The sequence below is a fragment of the Chiloscyllium punctatum genome, chromosome 32, assembly GCF_047496795.1.
Source record: "Chiloscyllium punctatum isolate Juve2018m chromosome 32, sChiPun1.3, whole genome shotgun sequence".
Taxonomy (NCBI): Eukaryota; Metazoa; Chordata; class Chondrichthyes; order Orectolobiformes; family Hemiscylliidae; genus Chiloscyllium; species Chiloscyllium punctatum.
In genome coordinates, this window is record NC_092770.1 from 8,784,276 (window position 1) to 8,804,905 (window position 20,630).

General features: G+C 36.4%; 1 protein-coding gene across 1 annotated transcript; it reads left to right on the forward strand.

Moving 5' to 3' along the window:
* Positions 1 to 365: 365 nt before the first annotated feature.
* On the forward strand, positions 366 to 20,272 carry gnsa (glucosamine (N-acetyl)-6-sulfatase a). The gene is made up of 14 exons (XM_072551601.1): positions 366 to 586; positions 956 to 1,015; positions 1,401 to 1,607; positions 3,458 to 3,523; positions 4,126 to 4,224; positions 5,457 to 5,624; positions 6,676 to 6,758; positions 6,844 to 6,962; positions 8,182 to 8,285; positions 9,102 to 9,203; positions 9,514 to 9,624; positions 11,201 to 11,311; positions 13,367 to 13,527; positions 18,156 to 20,272. Exons 1-14 carry the CDS (start codon positions 452 to 454, stop codon positions 18,226 to 18,228), a joined length of 1,599 nt encoding a protein of 532 aa, XP_072407702.1. The 5' UTR covers positions 366 to 451; the 3' UTR covers positions 18,229 to 20,272.
* Positions 20,273 to 20,630: the final 358 nt, after the last annotated feature.

The following is a 20,630-nucleotide window of genomic DNA, read 5'->3' on the forward strand; positions in this document are numbered from 1 at the left end:
AGATACGCGGGGGACAAACTATCGATGTTTTGATGCTATGCGTTTTTAATGTATTTAAGTATAACAAATACAGTCAAAACTGTTACAATAGTTTGTAGTCCATATCATGCTTCCCCAAAGACAAATTCTGATTTTGTTACCAATGAGTAATTATGTGGGGCCCACCAACAAAAAAGAAATAAAATTAACAACGGAATACGTACACAGTAATGTTAAATAATCAAGGAGAATTCTGAACCGTTGCGTAATATATAGTTGCGATAACCAACTGTTGGCCGATCACTTGCCATTCTGTTGGTGCCCTTTGAAAGGTTTTACCAGGTGCTGGGATCAGCTGATGTTACTTGTTTTGGAGGCACATGTGACTTGTGAATCATAGGAAGGAAGCAGAAAGAGCGTAGTTCAGTTTATACAAGGAAGAAATTCAAGTGGAGTAGAGGAGCATAGTGCTATGGCTTTACTTGCTGTGTCGTCTTGTGTATTCGCTTTCTTGCTTTTCTTTGCTACTGTTGAAGAAGTCAGCCCGAAGAAGCCGAACATAGTTTTGATCCTCACCGACGATCAAGATGTTCTCCTGGGCGGAATGGTGAGCCGACAGTTGTCTGGAGAGCTCTGGTGGAGCGGGGTGGCTGTGGATTGCTTTAGCACAGCGGAGACTCTGTTTGTTTTTGACGATAACTGTAGTCAATAACATCAGGCCTGCTGTAATCAGTAAAATCAGGCCTTAGAGCAGATTTAGGCCGGGCTTAAGGATGCAGTAAGTAGCTGTGTAATCTTTATTTTTAGGTGATCTGGATTTTAAAAGCATTAATATGCAGTTTTAAGGTTTTGTCAACTTAATTTGAGAAAATACAGAAGTACATTTAAGTACAAAAAAAAGGCAGCATTTTCCTAACATCATTCAACCAAACGAATCCGTTGTAGTGCTTTACGCTTGATTCACTTTTCTCTCCAGACACCACTGAAAAAAACCCAAAAGCTTATTGGAGATCTTGGAGTCACCTTTAAAAATGCGGTGAGCTACTCTTACTTTTTTTTTGCTTTGGATGGGGCAATATGGGAGGCAGGGTAGCTTGAATTTGTATGAGCTAGATTAGGAGTGGCCAGTCCCATTGATGTGACTGGCGAAGTTTTCAAATTGATATGTAATTCTCCAAGGAATTTTATCTTTTTTAACTTGCGCTGTCAATGATCTAACAGATTTAAAACTTGCTGAACTTAAACTATTATGAGAAAAGCTACAAGATTTGTTACACACTATTAGAATAAACAATGCTAAATGTTCAGTTTGACAGGAATAAATTAGTTTTATTTTAAGAAATTCACTTGAACTGTGAATGGTGTACACAGTTGCATTGTATTATTTTAAATGTAACTGTTATGTGTTTGTTTTTATTCAGTATGTGGCTAGCCCGCTATGCTGTCCCAGCAGAGCTAGTATCCTGACTGGAAAGTATCCACACAATCACCGTGTGTTTAATAATACGCTGGAAGGAAACTGCAGTAGTAAAGCTTGGCAAAAGACACAGGAACCCAACACGTTTTCAGCTATCCTGCAACATCATTGTAGATATGAGACTTTTTTTGCAGGAAAATATTTGAATGAGGTAAAGTTTTTGTTGTAGTTTGAAAGTAATTGACATTTTTAGATTTAATTATGGTAGTTACCATTGTGACAAACTCATCCTCTGGTGTTTTATTTTGGAATATTTTTAAAAATGTCTGACCACTTACCTGAAATTAATTCTGCTCTTGCAGACTCTTTTTTTTTTAGTTATATCAAGTTTAAAGGCTGATTTTTAAAGATTGGCTGGTTGTAATCTTAGAGCAAAGTTGCCATAGTCTTATCCGATCATAGTGACACTCTGTCATTAGAAAAAGACAATTGGTGGCTTAATCTGAGGGTCACCATACATATGGTGAGGAGAGAGGGTGAGAAGAGTCCTTCATGTAACCTCACCTAGCACAGGAATTGAACCTATGCTGATTGTGTCACGTTGCATCACAAGCCAGCTGACCCCCAATCTTGATGACATGGCCTTTAATACACTCATGAAGAAGTAAGAGCAACATGTTGAAACATGCAGCAAGCTTGTCGTCATCCATGAATGTAAAGGGCAGATGGAAGGAAGTTAGCTTTTTAAATATGTTTAGCCTTGTTTCTTTATGTGCGAATAAAGATCATTTAGAAGGAGATGATATGGTTATGTTGGACTTTAGTATTTTTGTGGGCAAGGCCAGGAGGTTGATTAAAGCTGTTTGCACAAAATTGTGAATAAGAGCATTTTCGCTTGTGCTGTATTGATAACTAAGTGCACAGCTTTGGAACCTACGTTGAAAATGTAGCAATGCCGATTTATTTTACTCCCAGATGAGATAAGCCATGATTCACAGCTACTGATGGTTGTTCTACTGCTTGCGAATACAAGATTTGTACTTTGTTTTTTTTTTAAAGCATGTCTTTATCCTTGTCAAGACGCATCTTTGAAAGGAAAGAAACTGCATTCTGGAAATGAAAATCACTTATTTCTAGTATCTGTTTCAAAGGAGGAATAAAGGAAGTCTGGTGTTCAGCATAAGGAGCACAACTAATAAAATTAGAATTACTCTTTAAAAGTATCAAAGTGGCTGCCCCTCCCAACCTGATATTAGGTGGGTTTTTTGCTGCTTTTGCAATTTTGAGTACATCATAATGCTTCCTTTATATATCTTAGAGGAGATAAAGTAAACAACCATCCAGTTAACTTTTTGCTGGATAATGCCAGTTTTATTTGTTGAGTCTTTAGATGAGTGCTTGGATTTTTAAATGTTTCGTCATGAGTTCTTTTAAACACCACCTTTTCACAGGGATTGAAACAAAATAAAAGTAAAATGAAAAACTTGCTGTCCCTTCCATTAATAACTAGCAGTTTGAATTTCTAAAGACAATGTCAAAATGTTCAGCTAATTTTCAAGGATAGATGCAAAAAGGTTGACACTTTGTATTTAAAGTGTCACTTGATTATTAACTACAGGGTACTGTTTATATGTAAAGGTTATATTGAAAATTTTCAAGAAAATTTGATGAATTTCAGTTAAAATTAAGATTTCATTTCTTCACACAAATGAACATAATAGCCAACATTATGAGCTCAGAATATGCAGTTATTTTGTATCCTTGCCCCAAAAGGGATTAGATACCTCACCATAAAGGTGAGGTGGAAGAATTATTTTCCTACTCAATTCTGATATGTTCAGAAACCTCCACTAGTAGATTAGTTTCTGGCAGAACTATTCATTGAACTGTAAGAATTTTCTCCGCCAGAGTCATAGATGTATGGCACGGAAACAGACCCTTTGGTCCAACCTGTCCATGCCCACCAGATATCCTAAGCTAATCTCATCCCATTTGCGAGCACTTGGCCCATATCCTGTAAATATGTTCTCATTTATGCTTTGTGTATTGTTTAATTTACAGTATGGATCAGAGGCTGCAGGCAGTTTTGAACATGTCCCACCGGGCTGGAATTACTGGTATGCACTGGTAAGCATTTACACAAAGTTCATTGACTGACAGAACAGTTGCTTAAATGTGTAATTTCCATACTGCTGAAAATCTAATCAAACTAGGTAGATACGATAGGAATTCTGCAGAGTTTGCTTTTCAGATGAAGTTTACATATTACTATCAGGCCAGATCAATTGATGCCATTTGGTGTGCAATTACCAAGTGAAAGATTTTATTTTCGAAGAGAGGTTTTCTTATTGAGAATCTCTGTATTCTGTCCTAAACGTTGTGCACACTCCATCCTTGTCTCTCAGATTTTAAATGAATTCAGATTTTTTTTTCATTTTGCTAAATCGGAATCCAAGGATATGGGGAGTAGGCAAGAAACTAGAGTTAAAGATAAAGGTCTGCCTCAACTGTACTGAATGCCAAGCAAACTCTGGTTTATGGTCTCACCTATTTCTTGTATTCTATTATGAATGTGATATATACATCTAAAATATGCAAGATGTGAGGAAAATAAGATTGCAATTAGGAACTCCTGTTTAGCAGTCATTGGATGCAAAAACAAAACAGCAATGGCTTTGTTGAGATGAATGAACTTGGAGTATAAAACAGTTCTCACTCTCTTGATTTAGGTGAAGAATTCAAAATACTACAATTACACCCTCTCTATTAATGGAAAACCACAGTATCATGGTCAGAACTATAGCCATGATTATCTAACTGACCTATTAGTAAGTATCTTTTTTGTTTTTTATTTGTGTTGTAGTGAGGTACACTTCATGGATGAATCTGAATAGAAATGTAAGCAGAATCTGCAAGTCTCCGTTTGAACTAGTTTCTTGTTGTGATTGTGTGTGGCCAAGAATGGGAACGTATCTAATAGGGAAGTTGTAAATGTTCCTTCCAGGTGCAGCTTTCTAAATTTCACTTCTGTCTGTGTCAAATGGCTTGTTTTTTACAATGTTCCTCTGCTTTGGCCTATTTGGAAAGAAATAAGCATGTGTACAGTACAGTGTGCTTTTTTATGTGTCTGATGAACACCACCACCTCCCCCACCGCCCCCCCAACCCATTATTTATGGCCATTGTAGTTCTATTCTAATATACAAAACATGGCAATAAATTTGCCAGATCATATAGGTTGGTTGAGTGATAAATGTTGATGGGTTTCCTGGGAGGACTCCCATGTTCTGCTCTGATCCTCTACTGCACCTGGGTCCAAATAAGATCATTTTATTAATATTGTCTTTTAAGAGATTGAATTTCTTTTTACTGGGTGAATGAGCAGCCTGGGCTCTGTTTCACTCTTGGACTTGAATCAACTTATGCTTGTGTTTTTTTTTAAATTCCTAGTTGGAGTTTGTCACTAGAACTCACTAAATGCATCCCCTGCCTTTCTTTACCATTCCATGTTTTTACTATTCGCTCCCCTTTTTAACGTAGTGTAGAACAAGAATAGTGTGTAACCTTGGAAAGTTGTCGATAGTGATACAGCTTAATAATCCATTATGGCTGATTTATGTGCAAGTCCAACATGGTATTAATTTTGTTATTTACCTGTTGAGAAATGTTATGTACACTCTAGTCTCCTGGCTGTGAGGTAGGGACATTACCACTGCACCATGAGAACCTTCAAATTTTGGTATACCCTCTGTAATCTGCTCAATCTTTATGAAGTATATTAAATTACCACCACCTGCAGTATTCAAGCTTAGTGGATTTTGAAAACATTTTGACCTGAGCTACTGCAGTTATTAAATAATGCTCCTCTTGGGTTAGAGGATATATTCTTCTGCTTTATTTGTTTTGAATGTAAAAATGTGCAGTGGTTATCTCCTTTTTATTGATTCTTTTTTCAAAGTATTAATTTCCCTCCATTTATATGCTTTGGTCTTGTTGGTATTTATATATTCCTTGTAATTTCAGTCACCATATTCTAACCTCTCTACTTTTTCACTTGGCAGTCAAATATTTCACTGGAGTTTTTGGACTCCAGAACAAAATATCTTCCATTCTTTATGATGATCTCTACTCCAGCACCACACTCCCCTTGGATTCCCGCCCCACAATATGAAAGGAACTTTTTGGATGTTAAAGCACCAAGAAACATGAACTTCAACATACATGGAAAGGTAATTTTTATGCAAGATAGGAATACATTAAAGTGTTACATTAGATTAATCACTGCAATTAAACAGGAAGGTAGTAGGAATACATTAACATATTCCTATTATCTTTCTGTTTAATCTTAGTAGTAATTAACTTATTTAGTTGAACCTTTTATTTTACTTTTTTTTCACATGTCTTTAGATGCGTGTACAATGAATCTGAAGCAAAGTAATATGAAGAATTTCTTGTAAAATTTTAATGAATTGCTGAACAGGAAGTAATGTGAAACCAAACTGCTCTGCTCTTTCAATGCCTATACAATTAAATATCTTTAACAGCATTTTAAAGTTTTATATTTAACTTCATTGGTAAAATACAAGCTTTATTTGTTCCTGGATTTCAAGTGAGAATGTAACAGCATCCTGTAATTTATGGTATTATTGCAAGCTGTGGCTGTAGTGTTTTTGATGCGATATTGCAGCGCACTTTTACCTGCAACAGTAAAGAAAGATGACATAATTGACACATTGTTAGAAGCTTATATAAAAATCAACCACATAATATGGTCAAGATGTAAAAATAATAATTTTAAAAGATGGAAGCCCAGTACAGATGTTGGGTATTCAGATGACCAAACTTCTATCAACAAGCTTTCTTCATCATACATGATGTTATGATTGAGGTTGGAAGGATGTGCCAATTCCTTTCTAGTCCCATTCCTCCACTGGTTATAACAAATGTAAAGTTGAACCAACATACAGCCAATTTATGTAGGACTTTAGACTGTCTAGTTCAATATTGGAAGCAATTCATCCAGGTTCCTTTTTACAAGAGTAACTAGATATACAAATAACACTTATTCACACATGCATAGATTATCACAAAGTTTTAGACTATATAAAGTTAGGTATCCATTATATTTTGGCATGCCAAACATGAGGTGAAGGCAGGTAACAGGCAGATAGCTGAATATTCACTTAAAGCATAACAAATGTGAGCAAACCAATCCTTTAATTTCTTGACAATGTTATTTGAATGCTTGTCAATTGAAACTAATGCCTTTTTTCAAAAAAGGATAAACATTGGCTGATCAGGCAAGCGAAGACTCCCATGACAAACTCTTCAATTAATTTTCTGGATAATGCTTTCAGGAAAAGGTATTGTTCCTCTTCACTTCATTTTCTTTTTGTAAGAAAAATTAAAATGTGGATACTTAGTGTAATCCTCAGTTATTTTTCTTAGATGGCAAACACTGCTATCAGTGGATGACCTCGTTGAAAAAGTTGTCAAAAAACTTGATGCAATCAAGGAACTAGAAAACACCTATATTTTCTTTACATCTGATAATGGCTATCATACAGGTAAATAATTATACTTTATTTCCTATCAAACTTTAGCTTATTGATTTTTTTTTCATTTTGTATTTTATTCTTGCCTTTAATGTTTGACATTTCCTCTGGAGTGACCTTGTCTAATGGACTACAAACTCAACCTTTTATTAAAATGAGAAAAGCATCCGAGGAGCAGAGAAATTGACATTTCAGACAGGAGCTCTCATGCCTGATGAAGGGCTCCTGCCCGAAACGTCGATTTTCCTGCTTGGATGCTGTCTGATCTGCTGTGCTTTTCCAGCACCACTCTGATCTTGACTCCAGCATCTTGACTCTGATCTCCAGCATCTGCAGTCCTCACTTTTGCCTCTTATCAAAATGACCCATATTCTACTATAACCTTTTTTAAAAATAACTTTGAATAAAAATGCAATGCTACAGATGCTAAAAATGAAGCAAACACAATGCTTGAGCAACTCTGTTATAGTAGAATTTGTAAAGGGTTAAATGCCTAGTGTTTCAAGTCCAGTGCGACACTTCAGAACCCAAGTATCTGGCCCAAGATATTAATGGACACTACAACGGCACAGTGGCTCAGTGGTTAGCACTGCTGTCTCACACCGCCAGGGTCCTAGGTTTGATTCCAGCCTTGGGCAACTGTCTGTCTGTGTGGAGTTTGCACATTCTCCCCTTGTCTGTGCGGGTTTCCTCTGGGTGCTCTGGTTTCTTCCCACAGTCCAAAGATGTGCACGTCAGGTGAATTGGCCTTGCTAAATTGCCCATAGTGTTAGGTGCATTAGTCAGAGGAAAATGGGTCTGGGTGGGTTACTCTTCAGAGGGTCTGCGTGGACTTATTGGGCCAAAGGGCCTGTTTTCACACTTAGAAATCTAATCTAATCAAATCATATCTAATCAAATCACAACAATTTATATGGTCAATGCAATTGTGACTCGAATTTCAAATGTGCAAAGGAAGATTAGTAGGGTTTAATATTATTCCTTCTGTTTTTTTTTTGAAATGATTGGTCAAGTAGACAGTTGCCTATTCTGCAATAATTGCTAGTTTACTACAACCACCTCTCTGTTCTAGGAGACCTAGAATTTGTTTATAATCATAGTCTTAATTTGCCATTCTGACACTCATTACTTCACATATTAATAAACAAGTACAAATAGAACATTAAAGCTCGAGGAAATCAAGAATGCATAGTATAAAATGCATTAATATCTGTTTTGAATGTATCTTCAGGCCAATTTTCTTTGCCAATTGACAAACGACAGCTATATGAATTTGACATTAAAGTGCCATTGCTTGTACGAGGACCTGGAATCAAACCCACCAGCAGTAATCAGGTATACGTACCAGACTGATTGATTGATTCTTGTATAAATTGTGGGGGCAACTCTCATACTAACTATGTGCACAATGTTTATTCGAGGTGAAGATTCTCTAGAAAGCAAGGTTGCTTAAAATCGGCAGTTCAACTCCATTTAAAAAAACAAGTTTATACAGCTGCATGAAGTGTACTTTATCAGCAGGTTCAGGAACTGGCTTTACGTATTCTCCAGAAGTTATTTCCTGGGAATGACTGTTGTAGTGTAACAATTATAACTTCCATCTATAGCTTCACTTTTGACATTAGCAACATTTTATATTTTAGTGCTACATAGAATAATTAACAGTGAAGAAATGGTAAGAAGGTATCTTGGGTTTAATGAAATCAGCAATCCTATTTAAAACACTTGTAGCTAGGTTTCATCTTTCACTAATATTACATTGCCATGGTCTATTTTTAACAGCAAAATCCTGTCTAATGTAGAAGGACTTTGAAAGCTGTTAAAAACACTTCTTTGTCCTTTTCGTGCTACACTGATGTTGTTGTATGGTGGTCAATTGACGTCTTTGTGGTTGCAAAAAAGAGACAGTTGCATCCCAGTAATACTAAATTTAAAGTTACATAAGACCAGTCTTTGCCCAAGAGCATCTGTCACCAGTGAAGCATATGTTGCATAAGTATTCAATGCATGAGATGGGGAGCGAAGGGAAAAGAGCGAATATGTTCCAATCAGATGTATTGGCCCTTGCTGTTGAAAACTTTATAGTGGAACTGGTTGTTGTAGTTTTGAAGATTTTGAGATGTCTAAGGTTTTGGTCTTAATTTCTTTCAGATGCTGGTAGCAAATATTGATTTGGCTCCAACATTCTTGGATATTGCTGGCTATGATACCAACAAAACCAGGATGGATGGCATGTCTCTCTTGCCTCTGCTGGTAGGTTTTGTCATACTAACAATATGGTGTAATTATAATTTATTCCTTTTTTTAATACGGACGTGATTGTAATAAAAGTAACTTTCAGTCGAGTTAGCTATTAAATTCTTCCAGTTTTCAAATCTCCTTCAACCATAAGTTTACTTATAACTCTAAATTTTTCAGTTGTTTGAAAATAAGTTACTAGGATGGCATTGGACCTCCAGAGTGGTAACCCCTGCAGAATTCAGCTTCATATCAGTTGATTTTTTTTGTTTGTACTGTATTCAAACCTTGCATTTTGTATTATCAATTTCAATTCTATTTTCAGAATGGTAAGGCAAAAAATGTGACATGGAGGACTGACCTCCTTGTAGAGTATCAAGGAGAAGGACGTAACAAAAGTGATCCGACCTGTCCTTCGTTAGGACCTGGGGTCACGGTGAGTATTAGATTTTTTTTTTGTTTAATCTGTATCTTATAAAACTTCTACTTCACTTTAAAGCGAGCTCTCTAAAGCAAACTAACAAAAAAACTTACTTCATAACATTTAATTCTAAGCTGTGGGTGGCACGGTGGCACAGTGGTTAGCACTGCTGCCTCACAGCGCCAGAGATCCGGGTTCAATTCCCGCTTCAGGTGATTGACTGTCTGTATGGAGTTTGCACATTCTCCCCCTGTCTGCGTGGGTTTCCTCTGGGTGGTCCAGTTTCCTCCCACAATCCAAAAATGTGCAGGTTAGGCGAATTGGCCATGCTAAATTGCCCATAGTGTTAGGGGAATGGGTCCGGGTGGGTTGCGCTTCGGCGGGTAGATGTGAACTTGTTGGGCCAAAGGGCCTGTTTCCACACTGTAAGAAATCTAATCAAATCTGTTGAGTATGGTCTTGGCTGCAAAACTCTGGAGAGTGGGTTTGCAAGTATATAATGGTTTATACTGCTACTTGATGCACAATTCATTTGGACAGGCACTTGAGGGGCAGAAAAAAGGACAAAGTTAAGAAGTGAATCTTCTCCAAAGCACTTGAGTTTGTATTAAGTGCAGTAAATATGTAAGCATCCAATTATGATCACTTTTTTAGATTTTGTGGTGTCTGTGCTGTTCATGAGGCCAAACAACTGGAGTTTCATTTTTGTTTGTCTAAAATGCATGCAGCTCATGTTTCATTGATGCCAGTAGCTGAAGTATCCATCTTGACTCAAAACGTTAGTTTGCTCTCTCTCCATGGATGCTGCCTGACCTGCTGTGATCTCCAGCATTTGTTGTTTTCAGCTGAAGTATATTTCCCGTTCAGTTGTGTTTTATAATGACCCAGACTTTATTAGTGGACTGTTTTCTCAATAACAATAGATACACTTCCATTTCTTCAGCCAATTTTGCTTGAGGAAATTGTCATGGTTTAGTTCTTCAAGAGTTGTAAGAGTTTTTAATCTGAATGTTGCTAACAGATATTTACCCAGTGACCTGAACGTGTTTATTTGTATCCATTAAAAAAAAGGTGAAATTGTTCCATTTGAAGCCAGCTTCTCTATGCTTATAACAAATTAAAAGGATACTTGAAGACAATACTTTAAGACCACCTGAAATGTTGTTTCGATTCAATTGGTGTTTTTCTTTTGAGGCTTATCCTACCTGGCCGATACTCTTTAACTAAAAAGTTGAAAAAAATCTCTCCATTCAGACCTTTATATTGCTCAAAGAGGCTTCAAGCTCTTAACAATTAAGCTGCACTGAAAATGCTCAAATTCAATCACAGTTTGAGTCATTTCCTCCTTCTCCCAACCTTAATGGATTTTTGTTAGAATAAAATTAAAAATACCAGGTTCACTTCTCTATGAATGTTAATCAGTTCTTCCTTGGATCAACACCTAACTCTGTACCATGTTTTGTTTAAAATATGCCCATTAAATTGGCAATGTTGTATGTAGATTAACATGGGTGAAAACATTTATCTCCCGGTAGCTTTAAGACAACCGTTTGTATCTTTGTCTACTCACCTTCAACCCTTTGTTCAACAGAACTGTTTCCCTGACTGTGTTTGTGAAGATGCATATAACAACACATATGCATGTGTAAGAACACTTGCCAATTCAGCTAACTTGCAGTATTGTGAATTTGATGATAGTGAGGTGAGTGCAATTAAATGTTTTTTGCCTTTCTTTCTTTTTGCTTCCTTAACTGTCATGTCATCTTTTTAATAAAACCCTAACTTATGCAGACTTTTTTTTCCTCTCAGTATTTGCTGGATTTTAAATTGTTTTTGAGCAGTCCTATTACTTATGAGTAATGATCCAAGCAGGCGTTAATACTGGATAAGTTGCATCCTGGAATCAAACCTGGCTTAATTCTCTAAATCATAAGTTACAAACTTTTGCAGTTAGTGGCTAGTCGTTAAACATATTCACACAAAGAGGCTCTCATGTTCATTAACAATTCTTTTGAAGTTTGCATCACAAGTAGACAGGGTGGTTAAAAAGGTATTTAGCACTCTTGCCTTATTGCTCAGTCCTTTTGAGTACAGGAGTTGGGAAATTGTTGAAGTTGACCAGGGCACTGGTAAGGCCTCTTATAGAATACTGTGTCCAGTTCTGGTTGCCCATTTACAGGAAGAATATTATTAAGCAGGGGAGATTTACCAGGATGTTGCCAGATGTGGAAGGTTTGAGTTATAAAAAAGGCTGGGACATTTCTCACTGGATTGTAGGAGGTTGAGAGGTGACCTGATACAAGTTTATAAAATAATGAGAGGTATAGATGTTAACAGTTGTCTTTCCCAACTGTGGTAGATTTCAAGACCAGTGGGAGCATTTCTAAGGTGAGAGGAGAGAAATTTAAAGACATGGGGCAAATATTTTAAAGGATGGTTCAGGTGTGGAATGAATGTCCTGAGTGGGTGGTGAATATTGGTACAATTGTAACGTTTTAAAAGATATTTTGGATAAGTACATGAATAGCAACGGTTTGGAGGGTTATACGCCAGAACTAGGCCGATGGGAGTAGTTTAGTTTGGGATTATGTTCAGCATGGATTGGTTGGACTGGAAGTCTTTTTCCAGGCTGTATGACTCTATAAAACACAATTTTGTTCACAAGTGGAGCATCAAAAACTCTATTGTCATTTTTGAGGGGTGGGGAATGGAGTGGGGGGAAGAAAAGAAGGTGGAGAAAGTCATGATTGGCAAAACACACAACCTTTCTTTTCACTGTCAGCAATATACTTTCTCAAATACTCAATCTCAGAGAAATATCATTACTTTCTTAATTTTTTACTGCTTAAGTCGCTCTTTCTAGTTTTCTTTTCAGATATGCCAAAATAATCTTGACTCTTCTCGTCAGTTCTGACTGTTTTAAATATTACAGTTCTGTCAGCTTAAGCAACTTCTATACAAACTTGCTCTCAATTGGGAAATTTCATAAACTAATTTGCACTTTTGCTAAGGTAAGTCTGTGTGCTCTTGTGAATGGAGAACCCCCTCATTCTGCTAATGTAAAGCTAAAACCTGATTTCTTCTGATCTGAATGCATTTCAGCCCAACCCCATGCCTTATGATTATTTGCATTTCTGACTATCATAAACACACCAGTGAAAACAATTCTTCAATTAATATCAGGCTTGACACTTACTTAAATCACCTAGAAATGATGAATTTGTTTTGTTTTCAAATTGCTTTCACTTCTCTTTTACAAACAAACTTGACCTTCATGGAGCTGAAACCAAAATTCATCTGCCTCCTTTTTGAAAGTTCAAAGTAATTACGCTTCTTTTCTCACAAACTATTACTGCAAGAGAAACTGGATTAATGCATGAAATGTACATGATTGTCTTCATTATAAATGTCAAGTGTTTGTAGATAAACTCCTAAAAAGGATTACTTGAATGTGTTTGTCATTAATCTGTTCTTAAGTTACAATGCATTATTAGTGCCATATGCTTCCCTCTTTAGTTTGGAAATCTTAGCAGACAAAACACATTTTTCTGGATAACAAAAAGTGCTGTTAAAATTTTCAGTTATCTAAAGTAAGCATCTTTTGAATGCAATTGATTTGTGATGCTTAGTATTGAGTGTAGCGTAACTTTTTTATTATTTCAATGACGCAGTAATTCCTGTTCACTTTTGAAAGTGAAAGCCATGTATAAACCAACTTTAATTCTTTCTGTAATCTCAAATGCTTTTATTTCTTTAGGTATTTGTAGAAGTCTATAATCTAACTTCTGACCCACACCAAATCACAAATATAGCCAAGTCAATAGATCAAGAAGTTCTTGAGAAGATGAACCATCGTCTCATGATGTTACAATCATGTTCTGGTTCAACGTGTCAGACACCAGGAGTATATGATCCAAGGTAAGGAAGATTCTTTTAGACATTCCCTAGTATGGGGTCAGCATTTTTTTTTGTGTGGCTTTGTTAAAGTTTCATTTATAGTTGGATTCCATTTTGAGGTGAGAGTTGAGTGCTACATGTTTATAATAGGGATGAGAGGCTAATCACTATGCAATGTTGTCCTGTACAGTTTCAAATTACCTTTTAAAACATTATACTTGGATTTATTTTGAGAACAGCTATATTGTACATAATTTGATTCAACCTTCCCCCAATCCAAAATATTAAGTTTGACAATATTTGTAATGAAGTTGATACTATTTGATGCTATTTGAAACTATGTTGTCGCCACATAAATAGATGTTGCTATTTGATTTGACAATTTATAGCCTTATGAGCCTTTCAAAAATATGGTCATTCAAGTGAAATCTATTCTTGTTTTATATATATTATATACAGTATATAATGAATTATGAACTATGCAAATAATTAATTTAGAAATACTGATTTCAGTGTCTGTGGTATACTATTTAAGGCAAATTTTAGGCTGTTTTGATTTTGTTTTTTTTTAAAATACTGTCTCTTCACAACTACAGTGTCTACCTATACTGTAGCATCTTTCTTTCCTTCCATGACATGTGTATTCTGTTAGCTAGACCAACTGACAGCAAAAGTTTTCCTCTGTTCCTTGCTCTGTTCTGGTGCATTTTTAAAGTGTAGCCAGTAGTTTAAATATTGCCTTTTGTGCAGACTAATTACTGCTCCTGCTCTCCATTAAACTTCCATCAATCTGACACAAGTAGAAGCAAAGCAATTTCTCTTTAATACAAGCATCACTGCTTTCAAGGAACACCTACAAGCTTTACAAATTTTTAATATTGATAGCAGAAGTATGCCATTTGACCCTTCAAGCTTGCTCTAACATCTAATTTTCATTGTTGATCTGTTTGTGTTCCAAATTCTAGTTCCCTGCTATTGCTGAATATTTAGCAAGGGAATTTATCTACCTACCCCATTTCTTAAAAATTAATTGATCCAACCTCTAGCTCAGAATTCAAGTTACACAACTCCCTCAGCAAAACTCTTTCCTCCTGCTTGAAAGGGCGATCCCTAATTTTAAAAACAGTACCTCCTAGTTCAAAACTGACCCACCAAAACAAAGGATCATTTATACATGCAAGTGTGTTGATACTATTTTCAGGATCTTGTATTCTTTTTAAGCCAGTTACACCTTGCTTTTCTAAACACCAATGAAAACAAATTCAGCCTGTCCAATTTTTTCCTCACAAGATAGCCCACTAATTCTGGGTATCAATATCGTAAAAAGGTTAAGTCTACATCGTCTTACAAGACCATGGGGCTGCTCCCTTGTTAAAGGAAGTGAAACAACTGATGGTAGTTTAATCTGAGGGTTCCCACAGCTCAGACAAGGGGAGAGGTTGAGAAGAAGAATCATACAGCAAAGAAACAGACCCGTCATCTATGCTGATCAGGTACCCTAAACTGAATTAGTCCCATTTGCCTGCATTTGGACCATACCCCTCTAAACATAGTGGCTCAGTCATTAGCTCTGCTGTCTCACAGTGACAGGGACCTAGGTTCGATTTCACCCTTGGACAGTTATCTGTGTGGAGTCTCCCTGTGTCTGTGTGGGTTTCCTCTGGGTGCTCTGTTTTCCTCCCACAGTCCAAAGATGTGCAGGTTAGGTGAATTGGCCATGCAAAATTGCCCATACTGTTCAGGGATGTGTAGGTTGGGTGCATTAGTCAGGGGAAATGTAAAGTAATGGGGTGGGTCTGGATGAGATTCTCTTCAGAGGGTCGGTGTGGACTTGTTGGGTCAGGTGGCCTGTTTCCATACTGGAGATTCTATGAATTCTAAACCTTTCCTATTTGTATGCCTGTCAGTGTCTTTTTTTAAATGTTGTCACTATACCTGCCTCTACCACTGCCTCTCGCAGCTCATTTCATACACCCAGTGCCCTGTCTGTGAAAACATTGCCACTTGGGTCACTTTTTTTGAAATCTTCTGCTCTCACTGTAAAGCTATGCCCTTTAGTTTTGGAATCCTATTCTTGGAAAAATGACCTTGACTATTCATCATCTTATCTATGCTCTTCATGTTTTTACAAACCTCTAAGGTCACCCCTCAGCCTCTACTCTGGGAGAAAATTCCCAGCCTATCCAACCTCTGCTTTAAACTCAACCCTCCAGTCCAGAGAGACTGCCCTTCATAGTAACCTCAATTGGTATGGGAATGAACCCATTCAGTTTCCAAAGTTGTCACTCTGCATTACAAACTAGACATCCATCCAACTGAGCTAACTGGCCCTCATCAAAATGGTAAAGTTGCTGTGAACAATCAACATTTTACAACCTTTTGAATAGGGAGACCAATCAGTGCAGCACAGTATTTGAGATGATTTTAGCAAAATGCCTTTGTTCCTTTCTTCAAAGTCATTTGATATAAATTTTAAAAAGATGAAGGCTTCAATTGTCACACCTTGCTAATATAAAAGGGACCCACTTAATCACAACCTCCTATCCATTCACAAAGAGGAGAATGCTCTGTATAAACTCTGGTCTGGCAGCATTTGTGGAAATGGAAACAGTTAATGTTTCAAGTCTGATGTGACCTTTGTTCTGAAAAATAATTGTATCAGGACTTGCAACTAATCTGCTTCTATCTGCACAGATGCTGCCCAATCTGAATTTCTCCAGCATTCTCTCTTTTTTTTTAATTGCAGCATTTTCTGGGTATTTTGTGTAAGCATATTACTTGGAATTCACTTTAGAAGAACTATGATGCTGGACTTTTTAACTGTACTTCCTTATTTTTCCTAAGATGATGCTAGAGATGGTGACTTTGTACACTTTTTGTCAATTGTATTCATGTATTCCTTTACTTGAGTACATGTGACAATTAAATCTAATTCTAATAACCTTTATGTGGAATCTTGAGCAAATGTCTTTTAGATTTCCATGAGTACTGGATATCTGCAGGCTTTTTTTTTTGTGCCAGGGCATTTTACTCCTTCAATGGATTCCAATAAATTGGTTAAACAGGACTTTTCCCTTTCACAAAACCATGCGGAACTGCTGATTTTTACCCATGTTCTCCAAATGCCCAACTTTGAGTTTTTTATGCTGGATTCTAACAGCTTGATGACTGACTGACTAACTGTCCTCAAGAGCTTGCCTCTTGAGTTAAGCTAAATATAATCTCCAATAGTTTTTTTTTTCCCTTCAGTAATGCCACTGAACACCATTACCTCTGATATATATTTTTGCCACTTGTGATATATTCATACAAAGCAGTCTTGCATTCCCTTTTTCCCGTATTTAAATTTTTCACTGCATCAAAAGCATAATACAGACCATGTAAGGTTTAATGTCATTGAAAAGCTCAAAGGTCTTCTTTCCATTAGATTTCAATTGATCTTATTTCATTCTTCCAGTAAATGGGTAAAGTAAAATTTATATGTTCATTTTGAAATTCTTCGGTCAGGCTTCTGCTTGCTCACTACATGCAGGCTACAACTTGCCAAGTAATCAGCTATATATTTTAACAACAATTTGCTTTCAATTCCTTTTTACTCTTTGGCTTTAATTCATTCATTCCCTTTCCCAGTACTTCTCTGATACTGTTTTCATTATTCCACTCTGATTTGGAGATCTCTTCGGCTCCTCTGTTCCCCCTCTTTTCAATGATCATGAGTATATGGAATAGCTATTATTGGTCCATTTTGTTGCTGGAAGTAGTTGACTTTATTAACATTCAATCCAACATCTTTTGAGGGTTTTCCTTTGCCAGTTGCCTGTCTAATCCATGAGCCAATATGGATGTGGAACTGAATGTCAGCATAGCTATCATGCAAATATTGAATCTTTACTCAGACCCCTTGGCATCATGGTAACCCACAAACCTACCAACACATTTAAACAGCGACTAATGAAACTAAGGGATCTATTAGATACTAACAGCAAATCTGACATCATTTACAAGATACCATGTAAAAACTGTTTGACAAAAAGACACTGCATTGGACAAATAAGCAGGAAACTTTTTCCGCCAGGATACACTAACACCAACTAGCCATCAAAAGACACGATCCACACTCACTTTACATGCAGACCAAGAAGGACACCACTTTGACTGGGACAACACACACATCCTAGGACAGGCAAAACAAAGACATGCATGAGAATTCTTAGAGGCATAGCATTCAAACCAGAACTCCATCAATAAACACATCGATTTAGATCCTATCGACCTTCACTTTTTGAAAAAAAGAGGAAATGACATCACCCACCTTTTTACAAACAAAGAACTATAAATAGAGAGGCAGGGCATACCACCAGTGCTTCACCAGAGACTCTTGCTGATCTTACCTAGTATGGTGACGAAACATCTGAAAACAATTCTTCCAGCTCAGCGAGTCAACTTACATACTTTATCAACAACCTGAGCTACAAGTTTTCTCAAAAATCGTTTTGCTCATTTTAGCTACTACCTCTGGCTAAAATCCAAGGTGCACGATCTTGGTAACTTTCTTGTCAAGAATATGTAAGTTGATAGTAATTGCATCATCTTTTCACGTATGCCGATTTTTAAAAAAAAAAGTACATTTTTTTTTGTTTGCCTTTTAGGTACCGATTTGACCCTCAACTAATGTTCCATCATGGACCTGCTGCACCCAAGTTATTCCATAAAACCTTGTGAGGCCTTTTTGCTGGCTGTTACCTGTAACTGAACCTTGTACTTTGTGTGGACTGATGTAAATCACTCTAAGTTGTATATTTGTTTTTGCTCTGACACCCCTGAACATGCTTTCATGATTTAAAAGCATGTGGCATTTTGAAAAGTGATTTGATAAATTTTAACACTTTTTATGTATTGTAGTTCTAAATTAGCATTATTTATTTTGTGAGAACCATTGTCTTAAATTGCAGTGATCCTAAGCACGTGATTGCTTATGGGGTACAACATTAAACAAACACATGCTTTCAGTTTTTGTTGCATGAATTATCTGCCAGCTAGCAATCACAACTATATTTGGTATGAAATTACTTCTAGCCGCATCTTTGTTCTTCACTACAGTAGCAGGAACTAGTCATATATTATGTTAGAATTAATGTACAGAAATAAAATTTCCACTAAGCTTATGCACAGCAAGAACAAAATAGGTTTTGCAACAGATTTTCTCAGTAATATTTTTCCAGTGGCTATCCAGCTCAACATACTGGGAATTTCACTCTGTTTTCAGGGTTTGCTGGCAGGTGATGGGGCTGCAACTATTGGCTTAAATTAACATAATTACTTCTGTTTTGTTCCCTTTTTTTGAGATAAGGAATTAATTGGGGAAGATTTTTTTTCTGTCATCTCCTGGATCAGTCTAATGTAAACAGTGCGAAGAACTAAGGAAACTTGTCTCTTCTGAATGTCGCGTACTCTGAGCTCGGGGGTTTTAAATTGATGCTTTGTAATGTAGGACCCAAGATGAGTTTCTCACAAGTTTCTCAATTCTTCTTCTCCACCTCCACCCACTGAAAAAAAAACACCTGATTTTGTTTCCAGTCCAAATCACCTAGCCTGGCCACTATATTCACTGTTTATAAGACTGTTCAACAATCTTTCCCCACCCAGCTAACACCCCGACAGTATTTTTTTTGAGAGATTACTGTGAATCAAGGCCATGGCCATCTGTTACCTTGACCTTTGTGTGTAAGGCATTGTTGCTATGAAACATTTCCCAGATTGGCATTAAGTAAAATGACTGTGTGCATCCTTGAATGTACAATTGGTTGCCATTAACGTCTTTACCAAAGGTGATTAAAGTTCTTTTCTTTTAGCAAGTAGTAGTGTCCATTTGACTGGATAATCACTATTGTTCTGAATCTTAAAATTCTCACTAAAGATTTCCTGTTTTTATTTAAATATTAAGTTACCTTTTCCAGTAATTCTGGGATTAGATATTGCACTGAAGATCCTAGCTGTCTGTTTCTTTGGGATGTTATGGAAGAGATGTATGAAGTGCTAATGGTTTCTAAAAATATAGCCAATAGATATAATCCAACATGGAATATTGGCCATAACTAAATTTCAGTTGTTTTATCTATCAGATGTTGGCTTTCTCTTTTTGTTTTATATTCAATTATACACTAAATCATACCACTTTATAACATTCCTGAAATGTTAACTCGTACACGAAAATATATTTTATTCAATGATGATAAAATATCAGAAGGACAAACAAAACAATTGCTCTTTCACTGGCATAGATGTATTTAGAGTGTATAGTTTACACTGTCTGTAAAGTAGCATTGATCTACAGCCTTATGGATGTACATTAGTGAAAAGGTTTATCGAGTAACACCACCAGGTAAAAGGCAAACTTTTTAGTGTTTGTGTACCTTTGAAACCTACAACATTTAAGCACTTGGGAGCAAGCATTTTGTTTAGCCTTGAATATAAGAATTGGAAACTATTTGTACATCAATATTGCAGTGTGAATTGTAAATGCTTGTATTTTCAGTGTTAAACTGAACTAACTCATTTTAAAATAGTTTTATGTAGCTTGGATAACAATTTACATAAGCTTGATGTTACTCAAGGTTCAGACTCTTGACACTTAATACTGGATTTGACTGGAGATTTCTTGTTTTTTTTCCCCCAAAGACTTAAGTGTCCTTGACTGTTTGAGATATGAAAATGACAGCTGAATTCAATCTTGCATTTATGTAATAAATTACTTTTTCAATCTGAAGTTGGGATGCTCTCTCTTCTATAGAGAACATGGTCTTGAAATTGACTCTCAGTCACCAGATCACCACTGTGTATTTTGTTAGAATTGCACTGATTCACATCAGCCATCTCAACATTATAAAAATGGGAATTTCAGTTAATTAAGAAATACCATCTGAAATTTGGGGTTATTTTGGTAATTTTGTATTTGCTGTTGCTAATAGCTCTGCTTTGTTTCCCATTACTGAAAGGTGTGCAAAACAGTTATGGACTTGCAATACTGTAATGTTAAAATTGATTTTTCTCGTATCCCTGATGTACTAACAGCTTTTGCATTCCAAACAATTGCTTATTTTGTAGGGAAACCTAAACATAAATTG

What these genes read in the sequence shown, in the direction of transcription:
- gnsa (XM_072551601.1), top strand. Translation starts at nt 452, where the DNA reads ATGGCTTTACTTGCTGTGTCGTCTTGTGTATTCGCTTTCTTGCTTTTC. An exon ending in ATTATCTAACTGACCTATTA is followed by an intron (nt 4,225 to 5,456) that starts GTAAGTATCTTT and finishes TTCACTTGGCAG; the next exon opens with TCAAATATTTCACTGGAGTT. An exon ending in CGTTAGGACCTGGGGTCACG is followed by an intron (nt 9,625 to 11,200) that starts GTGAGTATTAGA and finishes TTTGTTCAACAG; the next exon opens with AACTGTTTCCCTGACTGTGT.